Source organism: Phalaenopsis equestris, unplaced genomic scaffold (genome assembly GCF_001263595.1).
Source record: "Phalaenopsis equestris unplaced genomic scaffold, ASM126359v1 Scaffold000940, whole genome shotgun sequence".
In the NCBI taxonomy this organism is placed as follows: domain Eukaryota; kingdom Viridiplantae; phylum Streptophyta; class Magnoliopsida; order Asparagales; family Orchidaceae; genus Phalaenopsis; species Phalaenopsis equestris.
The window spans coordinates 121,907-139,308 of NW_018165379.1; the positions used below are offsets into that span (position 1 = coordinate 121,907).

At 36.3% G+C, this 17,402-nt stretch overlaps 1 protein-coding gene across 1 annotated transcript in view; it reads left to right on the top strand.

The window, feature by feature from the left end:
- Positions 1 to 17,402, top strand: part of LOC110032439 (serine/threonine-protein kinase ATM) — a 214,268-nt gene that overhangs the window by 73,653 nt on the left and 123,213 nt on the right. Inside the window, exons 29-34 of the mRNA XM_020736078.1 lie at positions 9,291 to 9,365; positions 10,570 to 10,689; positions 10,883 to 11,068; positions 12,441 to 12,562; positions 12,643 to 12,712; positions 12,793 to 12,920. Of these exons, the coding sequence (XP_020591737.1) occupies positions 9,291 to 9,365; positions 10,570 to 10,689; positions 10,883 to 11,068; positions 12,441 to 12,562; positions 12,643 to 12,712; positions 12,793 to 12,920 (701 nt within the window). The remainder of the gene's footprint in view (positions 1 to 9,290; positions 9,366 to 10,569; positions 10,690 to 10,882; positions 11,069 to 12,440; positions 12,563 to 12,642; positions 12,713 to 12,792; positions 12,921 to 17,402) is intronic.

Sequence of the window (17,402 nt, forward strand, 5' to 3'; positions counted from 1 at the left end):
AACCCCAATTTCCTTTTCGTTCGATGTTTCCCCTCATGTATCGAGGAAGTAACTCTTATTCGACCATAGTCATACATTTTCTCTGCTTCTCTTCTTTCTTAGTACTCTTCCATACCCCTTGCTGTGCCCTTCTCCATGTTTTCGTCCAACCGCCTATATCTGAAATCTCGAGTCAACCCCTCCCACTACCCCCTTCCCCTCCCCCCTCCTCAAAATCAGAGTCCTAAGGAGGAGTTCTTGATGCTGTATGCTTTTCTTCTTATACTCTCATGTTCAATCTCTTTCTTTTTCGATCTATCCACAAAATCTTCGATCAAGTCTTAATTAGGGCTTGCAAGTTGAGCCGCCGATGAGGTCTTGGATTGCATTTAAATAAGCTTTCTTATCATCTCCTCCAAGCTTTTGAATTAGTTTTTCTTGGAAGAAAACCTATATTCTATGAAGGAAAACTTTTCTTCTATGGCAGAGAGCCTTTTCTTTATCCCGGATTTGTGTTGGCTTACATCATCCTCCAATGTCTTTTCCATATAATCTATTTTCTTTGCTGCCATTATGTCCTGGTAAGCATTTGATCACAAAAGATAGAAACATCTGTACTTTGTAATGCCGCAATGATTTCAATTTGATCACACACTAGAATTGGAAGAAAAGAAAGATGAGTCTGGGGTCTCATTATGCCACGTAAGATAAGTCCAAGCCTCTGTACGCCGTGTGTTTGCGTTCTCAACAAGCTCTAATTGCGACTGTATCACGTCCAGGGAGCGGGAGGAGAAAGATCGACGCTTTGGATTTGTAAGCTGCCACCTCTTCGTTGCCTTTTCCACCAGTTCTCTCTGTTGCAATGGAGGTGGAAGATAGGAGATTTTGGTCTTTACTGCGAGCCCTTTGTCACTTCCCAAGCTTGATCGTGACCCTATCACACAACCGAACGTGAGAGGAGAAATTTGGGAGATTCAGGTTCTGCTGCGAGTCCATTCAGTAGGTAGGACGTGGAATTATATTCTAGCCGCAATTCTTTTTGAATTGAAATGTTCTGATATCAATTTGATACGACCCAACATGGAAATGTGTATGAATTTTCACAAAAGTACGGCAAATCAAATATTCTTCTTTAGTAATCCAAACAATTCAACATAAATACAAAGATAAACACTTACAATTCTAGAGTTAGATGATTTTTCTTAATTCCTACAATTTAAAAGGCATGAAACCTCTCCCAAACTCTAAACTGAAGAGTCGTATAATTGTCACGACCCGACTCGGGGCTTGGAATTAACCAAGGTAGGTGATTGGCAATAAAGTTTCCTTTAATTATTTTCTATAGCTAAATATTAACGAATGAATGAGCCACTAATTAAATTAAATTAAATTTACTTTATTACAGGTTGTCCGCATCTTATATGAATATTTTCTCTTTTATCGTTCATTTTTGAATCAAATAACTTAACATTAAAAAAATTCGTTTCAAAATGATAGTGAGCTAAATAAGCCGGTGAATACTGATAGTGCTAAACTAAAATAATATAAATGGATAAAAAAGTAATATGCATGCTAGTTAAAATTTTTTAATCAATCAATATAAACATTTGGTATTTAAAAGATATGATCCTATTCAATGAGTATTATTATATTCAAAACTTATCTTTTTCATTTTATATTTGTGCAACCATCACACAAGTACCGTCTAAAAATTGTACCAGTTAATATATTTCAATATTAATTTCATTTTTTATTTACGTGCACGAGTACCTTAGCGTTTTTCCGCGTGTATCATAAATTAGTTACTTCATCATAGTTAATTATTCACATATAAATAATCAATATAAATATATCATTCATGCTCTCATTGCACTCAATTCAAAGTTTTAAAATGGACGGTCGACTTTGATCCTTTCACTAAACCTTTTACCATTCCTGTATGGCTGCGCTTCCCGGGTCTGAATTTACATCTATTCAATCACGAGCTCCTCTACTCCTTAGCTATGGTCTACGGTAAACCCCTCAAAACTGATATTCCTACAGTTAATCGAAGTAAACCTTCTGAAACCAAAATTTTGATTGAACGAGACATTACTTTACATTTTCGGGGGGAGATCTGGATTGACTCACAGCACTAGGGTTTTTGGCTGCGGGTGAAACTTGAACAGGTCCAACCTACTGCACCCACTGCCATTTGTTTGAACACTCTCACTCTCAATGTCACCATTTGCACCCTCATTTAAAACCTCAGAGTAAAAATGTTACCGAGCCCCCTGCCCCTCCACCATGGAGTGCAATCCCCTGGCTATTAAAACATTGATGGAAACGCCATCTGCTCTTCCTACCATTCTCCCTCTAAATACTTTTTCTCCCGTCGTTGCCACCTGTAACCCTCTTACCACCGAACAAGTATTGCGTCCGGACTCCTGACGTAGAGATACGTCCGGAGTCCAATAAAATCATGCCACGTGGAGGTGACAGAAAAATAAAAAAAAATTCGTTTTAGTACAAGGGAATAATTGCTCGTGTTATTCCTTGTTATTTAGTTGTTATTGTGGTGGTATTCATGTATTATTATGTCATGAGATTTATCCCGTGTTATAATAACATCTAATAACACATCAATACCACCACAATAATTTCTAATAACGCAAAATCACACTGGAGGATTATTTCCCTGTGTCACTGGGCCGGATCATAAGAAAACAAGTTTTTTTCTGTCAGCTCCACATGGAGGCAATTTATTGGACTCCGGACGTATCTCTATGTCTGGAGTCCGCACATAATAATTTTTCCTTACTACCGGAGACCCATCGCCTGATAATACTATTTCTGTTTTTGTGAGTGACGTGTTGCCGGATGGTTCAACTAGGCAACCTACAGTTTCAAAGCTACTCACACAGGACAATGTTTGGCCCGATTGTCAGGAAGGCGTCGCAGCTCCTCATCTTCAGGAAGCCTCATGTGTAGAGGAGACATTTCATACTTCACCTACCTTAGATCCTATCATTGTTGCAACGATTGACAAGCTTTCTACCACCTCACTAGATTAAGCAAGTGGTTACTGTTAGTCGGGCGCAAGACGCTAAAGGGGCTCATCAGCTTATACAGGCCCGACAATCTATCGACCAACATACTGATCAGATGAGCCAGCCTTCGGATGAGGAATGACAAGTTTACACATCCAAGCAAAAGAAGAAGAATGGACGCCCACTCGATCTCAGGAACTTAATGGATGATACTTTGGTTATTGGTTACTTCGGGTCTTTGGTTACTTCGGGTAATGACACAAAACTCAACAACTTGTTAGCTGGCTCCCTTCCTAGAATTAGAGGTAGAGACAAGACTAAATTGGGTCGTTCCTTAGCTATTTGATTCTGTGTTTTGACAATTTTGGTTTTTTGGGTTTACATGTATCTTTTCTTTTTTCGGGACCTTTGTGTGTGTTGTGTACCATGTGGGTGGGGTGCCTTTTTTGGGTCCTCTCATATAACCTATCTGTATCTTTTCTTTTTTAATATATTAGCTTTTGGACTTTATCAATATATATATATATATATATATATATTATATTTTTTTTTTTTTTTTTTGAGAAAGCCTAAAGGCTAATATATTAAAAGAAAATAAGTATACATATAGATTGTGTGGAAGGGCCCAAGCATGACACCCTTCCCCCACAATAACCATCACATACAAATGATTCAAAAAAAGAGAAAATACAGAAAATTACAAAAGTCCTAAAGAAAAAAAAAATAAAAAAAATGCCAAAAAACGTAGAATCAGATAGGTAGAGAGCGACTCAATTTTGCTTTGCCTCTACCTCAAGTTCTAGGAAATGAGTCAGCTAATAAATTGATAAGATGAGTGCCATTGCCAGTAGTAACCAAAGTATCATCAAATAAGTTTCCAAGCTCGAGTCGGCCTCCAGTCATCTTCTTCCTCCTGGAATAGACCTGCCATTCCTCATCCGAAGATTGACTCGCCTGATCAGTGGATTGGTCTAAAGTGTGCCAGACATGTGTAGGATGTTGAACATTAAAAGTAACTGCTTGTTGTGCCAGCTGATCTTTGATTGAATCAAAGAATCACTCTCGTGTCTTGACATGTAAGTGAGTCTTCTTCCAGAACAGTGAGTGATATAAGCACTTTAGGATCTGTACCTATAGTATAATGTTCTTAATCAGGAACTGCGATGTTGGGTAAATGATCGGCTTGCACATTCTCAGCAAGGATGGTAGGTGGCTGATCTTTAGCGATATCCAAAACCTGTTCTGTGGTAGCTTTCTCTCTAGATAGAATAAATTTGTCAAGAGTAGTGGGATTAGATCCATCCTTATTCACGTGAACTTTAGATTTCAAATTAGGATGAAACTTATGACATTTATCAAGTGTATGCCCAAACATCTTACAATGAAAACAGTAAGGCGGTCTATGCTCCATAACGATTTGTTGCCAATATTCATTCTGAGTTGTGCCCAACCAGACTTAGTAACATCAGGTAAAATAATATCTTTTTCCATAAGTTTTCTGGTCACAGAAGGTCTAGTTAGGTTGAAAGTCGGTAGATTTAGTTTGATAAGGTCCACAAGTATGACCCTAATAGAGTAAAGAACCTAATGATGAAAAAAATACAGTTTGAGACCTGATAGATTGAACCATACCGGTACAATAGGAGGTTCATGATTGAAGTTAAAATCAGGAGATCACTTGAGTAGCTTCATTGATTTACCAACAATGCTGAGATATTTTTTGGAGAAAATCCGTGTAGTCTTCAGTCACGTTAATTGAATCAATACATATCTCCCATCTATGAGCCCCACTTTCCAATTTCCTGCTAATTTGAGATCATCAAAACTTTTCCTGATAACTTTCATAGGTGAGTGCCCCCAGAGTGCCCCCACGAGTGCCCCCACTGAAATTTTCCAATAAAAGCAAATTTGAATTTGTCAGTCAGGATTGAAATTTCTAACTCTGAGAAAAAGTGTGCTGCTTTCTCATTTTTTCTACTTGCATTCTTAATAAATGGGCAATCACATGTACCATCACGATATTCCTTATAACTTGAGGGGATGACAACTACCGTCTCCACCTGAGGATTACCCACCATGTGGACAAAGGAGGCTATGCCAGGTTCAACTGAAGAAAAATTCAACTGAAAAAAAATGAAGCTCCATCACAACAATTAGAAGCCCTGCCAAGTCGGTCAGAGGGTAGGAATGACGAGCCGAAGACGGTCAGGAGCTGAAGAGACCAAACACTCGGTGCTATCGAGCTAAGTCGAGAAGGTAGACAAAGGAGGAAACGAGCACGCAACCCCTTCTCGTCTTCAGTGAGTGAAGGAAGACGCGACCCCTTCCTGTCTTCCGTGAGATGTAATCGAACAAAGACGACGAGATGCGAACTCTGTCGGCTTCGATCAGAGACGACGAGACGAGAGCTACCGTCGATGTCGAAGCAGCGCGAGCCGACGATGACGAAGAGGATGGTGAGACGACGCCGGAGAAATGATCTTTAATGCGATAAGGGTTGCTAGTGTTCAACATGGGTGGAAACCCTAGCAGAGCCGAACGTGGGAGACGACATCTTTAAAAGAAATTTATATATATATATATAGACACACACACACACACACATACATGATAGTAATAAACTACAAATATTCTTAATTTAACTATTAAATTTACTTTTTATAATCCTTCTTAATTTTTATTCAATACATACATATGTACATATATATTTATTTCAATGTATCTTATTATTTTTATTGTTATTATTATTGTTATTATGTTTATTATTATTATTAAATAAATTTAATTAAATGTTTTAAGACTTATCATGGTCATCGTAAAACACGCGACTGTCTCCTTCGCACCGCTCCAACGCATGCAACTCCATCTTCTCTCTCGTGAGCACGACGTTGATGGCTCGATTTTAGCTCCCTCTCGCACGAAAGCTCAAAGTCGACGTCTCCTCTGCTTTGCTTGAGCCTCTCTTGCAGGTGAGTCACACCCTTCCTTTTCCCCCTCCTCCTTTCTTTTTCTTTTGAACTTGCCTTGACTGCCCTCTATGCTTCGTTTATTAGAATGCAAGTGACCTCTGAGTTCCTGATTGTTGGATTCCTCTCGCTTCTTTAACTGTTCGACTCCTCACTTTGTCAACTTCTGTTAATTTCCACGACGACCTCCCTTTCTCTTTATTGATTCTTCGTCCCTCGTGTAACATAACTGTTACTTGCCCACTTACAAAAGTTTTTTCTTCGAAATTTATAAACAGAACTCAAGCAAGTTAACATGAGCTATCTATGAAACTAGCTTCATTAGAAAAAAGATGAGAATCACTATAAAGGTAAAGACTCAATAAAGGCGACTCAAATATACTTCGAAACACATAGTTACGGAAACATGAAACATGCTAGGAAAAATAAAAAAACACCAAACTAATCAGAGCTCATCACCAACAACCGTTGGTTCTTCAAACTCACTATGCGTAAGGGAATGTACTCGAGGTCGAACCGGTTGTCTTGGTGGACCTTGGGTAGGAGTTGAGGCTATAGACTATCTTTTTCTGCCCCCTTACTGACTTCTGTGAAGAAGCTCCACCTGATTTTTGATCTTCAATGCTCTTTTGGCTAAGAGATAAACAATATCTTGCTATATAACTAGACTGACGACAACAGTAGCAAGTGTTAGAGCTCATCAAACATTTACGCGTATGTTATCTTCAACATTTGGCACACGTGACTACTGTAATTTCAGTTGTACCTCTGCTGACTTCACCAAATTGTTCTTAGACTTCTTTCCATTGGATCATTCTGAGTGATTTACATGCTCACTTTCATCATTATTCTTCCTCGTATTATCTCCTTATGCTTCTAAGTAATTTGGTAGTCGTTTTTCACTCTTCTAGCTTATTCCACTTGTGTCAAATATTTATCAATCTCTAAAGTTTACAATGGGTGTCTGTTTGAATCCTTTAATCCCAAAAAAATTTTTTAGTAACATGTGTTAGTGCCCAATAAACCCTTATGCTATCTTCTGCATTTGGTACAAGTGGCTATTGTATTATGAGTTGTACCTTTGCTAAATCTTTTTGAATTTTACTTGGATTTTTTCCCATTAGATCCTTCTGATTGATCACCATGGTCTTCATCAATACTCTTCCTCTTGTGCGCCTCTTTACGCTTCTGAGTAAACTAATAATCAATTTTCACTTGTCTTGTTCGTTCCACTAATACTGAGTATTCATCAATCCCTAAAGGTATCTGTGACTGTCTGATTGAATTCTTTAATCTTGCAATGAATCTGTAGTACTTTTTTTGCTAAAATTTTGGTCAATTGTGGCACATATCTTAACAATACAGTGAATTCTGCTTTGTACCTCATGACTTTCTTCTCTCTCTGAACCAATCTAGTAATTTTGTCCTGCATTTGTCTTTGAGCGAATAGGGGTACAATCCATTCTCCTCTTGGCTGCCTATCATATTGGGTATGTCCCTTGCTTTTTCTGACGCTGCACATGCCACCACCTTTCGGCTTCTCCATCCAGCACAAACAAATCTAATGACACTCTTCTTTCATCCGGACAAGCCATAGTATCTATAATCTTCTTAATTAACATCAGTCAATCTCTGCTTCAGTCGAATTTGCAGTTCCCTTAAAAGTGAACGTAAGTCTTGAAATATCTTTATGTACTTATCTACAACGACTGTATCATTTCCGATAAACTGTGATCTAGACTTCTGGTCAACTAAATTATCACTACCATCGTTTGGATCATGACATTTGTATTTACATTTATAGTAGGATGTAATACTTTATTTTATAATAGGCTTACTTCTATTATAGTTTCGGACGTATCTTTATGCCTGAATGAGTATAATTATTAACTAGAGTTAGCTTAATCTTTTTAATTATTATTATTAAATTAATTTAAACATTTGATATTTAAAACATATGATGCCATTTAGTGAATATTACTATTTAAATAACATATCTATATCATTCTATATCTATACAATTGTTGCCGGAGCACCATCTAAAAATTTTGCTAGTTAAGGCACTTCAATATTAATATCTTTTTCTATTTATGTACATGAATGTGGTAGCATTCCCCTATTAGTACCATAAAGTGATGACTATCATAATCATTCATGCACATACAAACAATCAATATAGACATATCATTCATCTGCTAATCATAGTCATTTTAGTTTACTTATTAGTGTGAGATTTGGTACTCATTTTTCTAAGATGTTCTCTCATCCTAAAACTTTTAGTTTTTTTATGTCACCCTTGTAACTTGAACACAAAAGATATCGAGTATATTTGCTTCAGATAGGTTTATGAACTCATACAGTTGTTGTATCATAATATTTTAAAATAGCATAATTAGGGTTCTAAATCGCATAGAATACTTATAGGTATGGTCTGGCAACTGGAAATATAACTTGCTCCTAATGCCTTAGAACCATCACACATCAGACAGATGATTGCATCAAGTCCCTCAATGCTGGATGAACTCTGTTTATGATGTGCAACATTGTATTCTGTAGGGGAAATCCAGTAATCCCTTGAATGCACACATCATTACCATTTTCTTAGAACAATTATTGCAATTCTAGATGGTAACAATTGATTTTCTTGTGGTAGAAATTAAAATGCACATTGAATTACCATGAACTTTACTTGAAACACAGCTTGCATTAGAGGCAGGTCTCTACTTGGTAATAGATTCGCATTATTTCAAGGATGACCAACACTAGCTTAGAAGGCAAAACACGAGCAACACAGTAAATTCTTGTCGAATATACATATGAGAAGGCTTTGTGGTTATCTTATATAAAGTTAAATAGGTGGAGTGCTTCTCATATGTCAAATATAGGCTGATGAAATCATTCATGAAAATGTCCTAAATTCTTTGAGGAGCTTTCATAAGAATTATGTCCTCTATCATGATAAGAAGTATTTAGTTGAAAACCATCATTCAATTTATGCACCTTAACGGATATTACATCAAGCTAACAGATTTTGTTCAGGATTATTAAAAGCTATATAATAGATAAACCGTGAAGTGGAGTTGAAGAAAAAATAAAAAAAATTGTTTTAGATTTGGATGCACTTATGATGTGCAATTTTTCCCATTTCAATTCATACATTTTGTCTTTATGTACTGATATATTAAAGTCTTTAATGAACAATGCTTTTAGTTTTGCTACTTGAAATTGTGTATTGCATAAATTCCAAGCATTTATTTTAATACTAGATACTATTCTGCTGTTCAAGTTTGTATATGAAGTTTGCTCTTCTTTACAGTATTTAGAGGAGCTGATGGGATCAATAATGGCTCGTTGGGTAGCTTGTGAAGTCAGCTTAGCAAAACTCTTAGAGGTACTACTATGAGTCATTTTTTTTTGTATGCCATATCACAGTCATTATTTACGTGGTGGAGTTAAAGAGCATTGAGTTACATAATGATTAATATTTATTTTTAAAATTATAAGAGATGTGCTCATGAGAATATTGAAGATGATTTTATCATGATTCATATTCACCTCAAGTGCTTCATACGAACCAATATAAAATATTACATGTAAGCTCTATTGATCCTCTGAAAATGAGCAGGAAAATCAGTTTTAATTCTACCTATGCTTTAGATTTACCCTTTTTTAAGTTTATCATTTTTATTTTTGGCATGATAGATATATTGCCTTATTCAGGAATGTTTCAAACTTGAATTTCTTGTTGATTATTGCATAAAAGTGGTTGTAAATATAATTATTGCTTCTGAAAATCTCGTCATTCTAGCTGCATTTGTCTACTTGGATGTTGAAAGTATCATATTTTGATGTGATATTCGAGCAAAAAGTTAAGCGCTAGTTTATTGGCAGGTGCAATGGCAAACATCTTAAAGATTTTCTTGGGTGTCCATGCAGGAACTTCAAAAGCTTTTTCCTAAACTCTTAGACGGCTAAATCAATCCTACTGTTCATAGGAATGTTCTTTGTACCTCAGGGTGGCTGCTGCAGTACAAGATTTATAATTTTGCCTACGTGGCCATAGACCAATTACCATAAGTCAAACTAGTCCAAATAAATTTGAATCAGACTCATTTTCTTGCCTTTTAGGCACATTTCTGTTAATTAAATAATTAAATTAAATTAAAATTAAAGTTATTATAATAATGTATCTAAATAGCTATTTCTAAATATATAATGATATATAAATTTATTTTAATACATGAATTTTTCTCTTTTTATTTAGTTAATTTTAATTCTTTACTAAAAAAATCATAATATAAAATCCTGCCAAATGCCAACCCTGCTCTTGTCAGCTCCTATACAATGTCTTCTTCCCCATTCTCACACCTCACATTCTCACTTTCTTGTAATTGATAATTTAGATTTTGATTATAATTTTTTTTAAGCATTTATTTGATAAAATTGGCATCATATATGTTTTTTAGCAATCTTAACTTTCCACTTCATCAATAAATTTAGTGTTTTAAATGTTGATGTATTAAATGCAATGAAACTCTATTTGTTTTTTTTTCAATGCCCATGACTTTTTCTATGCATTCAATATTTAATTTCAGGTGCAAGAGCTTTTTGTCACTAGTTCTGAACCACAATTCTTTATTCGATATTGCTGCCCTTGGCTTCTTCCTCCATTAGTTCTTAGGCGTGATATTCCAAATCTTGAATGGCTTTCTAAGGTAAATTATGAAATAATTTTACAATTCTGCCTCTCTGATTCGTTTGAAAGTTATATTGTTTAAAACTAATTGTGTGATTTGGATGGATATTGCACTTGTTATAGTTGTGAGAAATGTATATCTTATATGAAAGAGTTCATCTTACTTGATTATTCTACTGATTGTTGTTCGAACGATTTTAAACCATATGCAGACTATCAGCCAGTCTTTGCCCCTGCTTGCCAAAGAGTATTTTGTGCCAATTTTTGCTATGTGCATGGCAGTTTATTGTAATGAAAGGCCTGGTAAAGAATTTTGCGGGGCAACTGTCAGCGATTCAATACTACATGTTGCAAAAGTTTCTGAACGGGAGAGAGATGACCTTATAAAGCGAAATATGGCAAGTGTTGTTGCTGAATGGTTTCTTAGCACCGAATTTCTTATAATCTCCTTTTGTTTTCACGTGTTCTTGCTCTAGAAAACATGGATTTTTGTGAATTAATTATTTCTTAACTAGCTTTTTATTCTTATCTTATTAGCTAAAGTTACCAGAATTGGGGCAAGCTATAGCGCTCTTGTCATGAAAACTTTTAGTCTTGCTTGGTTGACATTAATGCCACAGTTAGAATTCTAAAATTATTGTTATAAACATCATATGCCGTGTTAATTTTGTTAATCTGCCTATTTTGTGTTTATAAAATTTTTATTTTGCATTTAAGTAGGTTGAATGGAGTAGTATTCTTATAATATATGTATAATATAGATAAAATTATAATAGTGAAATCTATTTAATCTACTTGCTAAAAGGTATAAAAAATATTTTAATATAAAAGATAAGATAACATTTTAATTATATTAGTTTTACTGCATAAAATGTCAAGTTGATTTTTTTCAACAATCAACATTATAGATTAATATAACTCTAGTATATGTATCGTTTAGTTGATAAGGTCCTTTGTGAGATGTTGGCAAAGTATTCCTTTAGAATCCTGGTTAGTTCATTTGATACATTCTAGTTTTACTACTTTTTTGAGGTCTTTGTAATTGTAAAAAGCTTGGAAAAACTTTACTATACCATCTTCAAACTATTAATGTTTTAAAACATAGGAATGTAAATGTTGTCATCATGGTTCAATGGAACTTGATTTGGCTGATATGCTCTTTGTTCCTTTATTGAACTTTTCAAGCCTACATGTTTGAAGTTATGCTAATATTTTTCTTTTTTGTCTTTAGCTATTTTATAATTGCCCTTTTTTTTTCAAAATTGTGCTGTGTATGAAACTTTTTTTATGAAAATTTAAATTATTCTTTACTTTTAATGGAAAAATTGTTTTAACTTTCTATAGGAAACAAGCACATTTAAATACTCATTTTCACTCAATCCTGATGCTCTGATTATTAAAATACGCATTTCTAACCAAAGGGAATTTTTATTTCTTAATTTCATCATGGGAATATTTTCCTTCAGTTTTTTTTATTTTTTTGTTGTTGGCCACTTTTTCGATATTCTTACTATCTAATTATATAATTATGAGAATGCCGGCCATTTATAAGAGTTATTTCTATTTATTAACAGGAAAAAAACACTACTTATGTTAGCAGATTTTGATCCATTAAAGCATTTTTTTTATTAATTGAGTCTCTTAGTTATGGAAAAGTAGCATCAGATGATTTTCTACTCCTGTAATTTAATTAGGTTACAATGTAAGGTGACTGTTAGTTTGGCTGTATTATCCTAGTTCCACGTGTGTTTACTCTCTTGTTTTTAGCAGGTGTCAATTGTAAGCTTTCTTCTATCTCTAGCGAGTTCTTGTGGTGATACAGAAATGCCTTTTTTTCCAAATGAAACAATTATACTCTCGGTTCAAACAGTTGTTGATGGCTTTTTGGAAATGTAGGTATCGTGCAACCTAAATATTATTTTATTAACATGTTAGTTTTTTATTGTTTTATTGATTTTCTTTCTTTTCATAGAAACGATCATCCTGGGCATGCATGTGTGGTGGACAAAATCAACATTTTTCGGCCTGATAGAGTGTTTAAAGTATTATCCCATTCAAAGTTATAATATGGCATAAGAAATTCCTTTATGTGGTTCATCTAAAAATTCTTTTTAAAATGCAGTTTTTATTAGAGATGCATTACCAAATTTCAGCAGCCATTCATCCTCGTCATAAGCGTCACACTCTTTCATCAATTGAGGTTCTTATTCGGACAATTGGACTCCGAGCTAGAGTTAGTAGCACTTCCAAGTAAGCATACTTATTTTTGAAAAGAAGGTTCATTGCTTTGAAAGTGTGCTTATTAGTGAGAAAAAAGTTTATTTATTGTTCCGTATTCCCTTTTTGACTTACATATCAAAATGTACTTGTAGCCTTTTTATGTGGTGGTTCGTTCATATTTTGGACTCCATATACCAAAATGTATTTAGTGGTTTGTATGGAAGCAAAGTTTAACGTTTTAGAGATAACCCAGCCTTCTCAACTTTAAACTGCATCTTGTGAGGGTACGGGCTGTATTTGAATAAGCAGATGGGCTTCATACTAGATGTGCTCAATAAAATACATCACAAGCTCCTTCTTTTTCATGGATTCTTTTTGGCACTTTTTGTTTTCACTTACAATCATTTTTGAGTTATAGCTTATAATTTGTTACAAACATTATGATTTTCTATCGGAAGTTGTAAGGGGCTTACTAGCATCAGAAGTTTTCTGGAAAATTTATGCTACAAAAGACCTGGCATATTTGGGAATCCTGTTACATGGGCTTTATTGAGCACTTTGTTTTAGTGTTTTAGAAGCCTTATTCTTAAACAATGCTAATATATACATTATCAATCATTTTTTTTTTGTTTTTTCTGGAACTCCTTTATTTCATTCTCTCTATCAATCTTTGCTATGGTGCAATACCTAATTTAGCAGAAAGGTAAATAGAAATTTCTTTCGAAAATATATCCCTTTTTTCATGACCAGTCCTGAGCAATAGTTGGATCATTTTTTCTCTTAAATGTTTATGGTTTGAAGGTATGCAATATTCCCATGTGCTGATCTATCTCATTTCCAAACTCGAATCTTAACTCATTGTTTGCTTATGATTTTTCAGTAGGTGCTGTTTTTATCAACCACCTAAGAGATCAAATCAACAAATCATCGATGCGGGTGCATCTCGCAAAATTTCCTGGTTGCGCACCTGCAATCCGATTGATGGATTTCAACGATCTCGTTGTGAGCTTTCTTCAATTCTAGGTTTTTCCTGACGCGGCTTTTGCGATTGAAGAAGTAATGAGCCGCAGGCTTTGCACGATTCCGAATCCTTGCTATCATAAGATTGGAATAGGATTGCCGACTTCCAAAATTCATTTATTTTTTTGCTATTTTGATTTCCTTCCTATTTCTTTATCCTTAATTAGCTTTTTTCGATGAGAAAACTTTTTATATCTTGTTATTTTTTTGTATTTTCCAACTTCTGATTTGTTTTGTGTGCATAGAGATGTAATCTCTTTTTCTACCTTAGTGAGTGCTGATCCTTTTCCTTATGTAATTTTTTTTTTGTATCTAGCGTTTGCATAGGTGATGGATCCTCCTCAACCTTGGTATCTCTTCATGTTGGTGCCCCTTTGTTTTTTTCAGTTGAGAGAGCCGCTGATTGATACCTTTCCTTGGTAAATGTCATCAAACTCCCATATTTCATCCCCTCAATATTTCACAACTACCTACCCTCTAAATTCACTTCCAAAATATTTTTTTTGGAGCCCTAGAACGGTATCATCTAGTGTCCGAGCCCAATAAATCCAAAACGTCTGTTTGGAATTATTTTCTAGTTTATATTTTTGTTTATATTTTTATTCTGTTTTGTTTTTGTTTTATTTTTGTTTTCTATTTTTCGAAAACGTGTTTGGTAGTATTATGATTTATATGATTTAAAAAATAAAAAGTAAAAAATATGTTTGGTTGGGTATTTTTTAAATTTTTTGTTTTCCATAAAGTAGTTGGGTCCACCTGCGGTCCAGTATTAAGCTTTGCCACGCATGACGTATACGTCTTCTTTGCTCCATCTAGCACAGAGTGGCGGGTGTGGGCCAGCGGTGGAGGCAATTGTCGAGGGCGAAGTGGGCGGGCGTAAAACTAGTCGTTAGTAAGTTAAAAAAGAGTGTTGTTTTGCTGACAAAATTTGAAGCACCTACTCAAGCAAGAGGGAAAATATATATCGCTAATTAATGCTAGATGAATTGGGAGATGCAGAGCTAGTACCAACCAGTACATTACGGTTGGCGGGGGAGAGGGGAGGGGCGGTTGCCTTCGGGCAATTTACACCGACGGGCGTCGGGGATGTAGAGCATGTTCATCGAGTGGCTTTAGACTGTGAAACTTTTCTTTGTCTACCTAGAAGTTCCACCAGATAGAAGGTAAAACTAGTCGTTAGTAAGTTAAAGAAGAGTGTTGTTTTGCTGGCAAAATTTGAAGCACCTACTCTAGCATGAGGGAAAAGATATATCGCTAATTAATCCTAGATGAATTGGGAGATGCAGAGCTAGTACCAACTAGTACATTCGGATAAGATATGTAGACCTAACTTCAAATGTTGAACATTACTGAATGACTGTTACTTCTTACAGCCAATTACAGATTTGATGGCTTGAGGATTTGTTTGTGAGGATACCCATTTACAGGCAGCTTTAGCTCAAGCTGTGTCCAAAGTGGGTAAATATTTGCTCTCTTAGAATGTGTTTTGGGATGAGAGTGCCTACAATAATGATGTATGTGGAGCTGATATTATTTTCACTACCTTCAATGTGGCTGACTTGACTGCTATGAGGAGACAAAATCTTTGACAAATGAGGTCGAAACCCCCTCAACCCGAGAGACTGAAGCAGGAGCGCTCTTTGCTTCTAATGTGGAGTCCTGCCAACGAGGTTGCGACCCAACTGTTTTCCTAGACCGGTTCGATAGTCTGTTTTCCAATATGAGGAGTCGGCCGGTTTTCTTGAATCACACATTTATCCTCTTTTTATATATTCACGTTTTGATGTTCTAGGTTATTTTTTTTTTGTTTTGTTTCAGAAAGCCACCGAAATCTATTTCTCCCTTTGATGTCTGTATTTGAGGGTTTGGGTAGTGTTCTGGCCGTGTCTCTCTCTTGAGGTGGTGTTTGTCTTCCCTATTTCTTATACCAGAGTTAACTCAAACGAGAACGAGGAAAATAAATATTATTAAACAAAGCAACTAGAGGTACAATCAAGCCTCTAACAATAATGAAAAGAAGACAATGAAAACAAGATTAATATTAACCTGCCACAGACTAAGTAGAATATCCGTGGACTTTGGCGGTGAGGTGGGTCTTGTCCAGTAGCTGAAGCAATTACAGTGGGCGGACAACCAGATGGCTGTCGATTGAAAGGTGACAGTATGGTCTGATAGCTTTTGAGAAGGGGAAGGAAGGCCGATGATTGCTTGATTGAGGATGGCAACATGCAACTTGGTGTTGGATGGAGCAGCAGGTGTTGGTGGCTGCTGAAAGGTGACGGCTAGCAAGTGTCGATGGTGCTGGAGGAAGAAACAGTTGCGGACGACTACTGGAAGGTGAAGGCCAATAAGTGTCAATGGTGCTGGAGGGAGCAACAGGTAAGAGTTGCTACCGGAAGGTGATTGGTAGCTGTCTACTATAATGCTAGAGGAAGCAGTAGGTGTGGATTGCTATTAGAAGAGGAGTGACCGTCGACAACGACGGTGCTGGAGGGAATAACAGGTGCAGGTGGCTATTGGGTAAAGGCTGGAGTCCTTGAACAACAAGAATGGCATTGGAGAACAACATCGGTGAGCGCAACGACTAGAGGGTGACAGGTGGTTGCGGTGCTGGGAGTGGTCGACGTCTTGCTGGGAGCTGCGGGAGGGGGTAAATGACAACAAAAGGGGCACTGGAGACGACTGGTGGCAGCTGGAAGGTGGGAGAACAACCGAGAAGGTCACCAACTCGAAGGAGTTATATCTATAGCGATTTCTTGTCGCCAGATACAACTCTCAAAATGAGAAAACGCTAGAGGCAGAATTTTGTTCTCAGAGACAATAAAAAGAAGCTTAAGAAGATAACACATATATAATGGGAATTAGTAAATAAAACAGGCAATGATTAGAATAGGAAAGAAATTGAAAAGAAAGGGGCATAGAGTAGGCGAGTAGAATAGAAGAGTCCTAGAAAAGGAAAGGGAATAAAATAGGCAAGGAATCAAAAACTAAGGTGAAAAGGAGGGAGGGGGCGGTAACTTTTTGCTTCATAGTTTGTGTGGCTGTTCCACTCTCTCAACTGTGTCGGTTCCCTGCCAGAGCCCTGCATCAATCCCCTTCCACATCCTACCCAAGCCGCTTTTGATTGCCCTTCATTGCTGCAGCCGCCCTAAAATAGCCGTCATCGCTGTTTTCACTGCAGTTTTCCCAATCCCATTCACCTATCCTCGTTGCAGTTATTTCGGTCAACCATCCCCTTGTTGTCATGCAGTCTCCTGATTTCTTTGTCGCTTCCATTGTCATTCCCTCTTATTGCTGTAGACCCGAATAGCCATTCTTGGCTATTCTTGCAGCCTTTTGACTGTTCCAACCACCATTATCATCCCCCTGCAACTGGGGGTGTAAACGAACCGAACACGAACGAACAAAGCTTGTGTTCGTGTTCGGTTCATTTAAAATTTAGTTTGTTTGAAATAAGCTCGTGTTCGTTTCTTAACGAACGAGCCGAACACG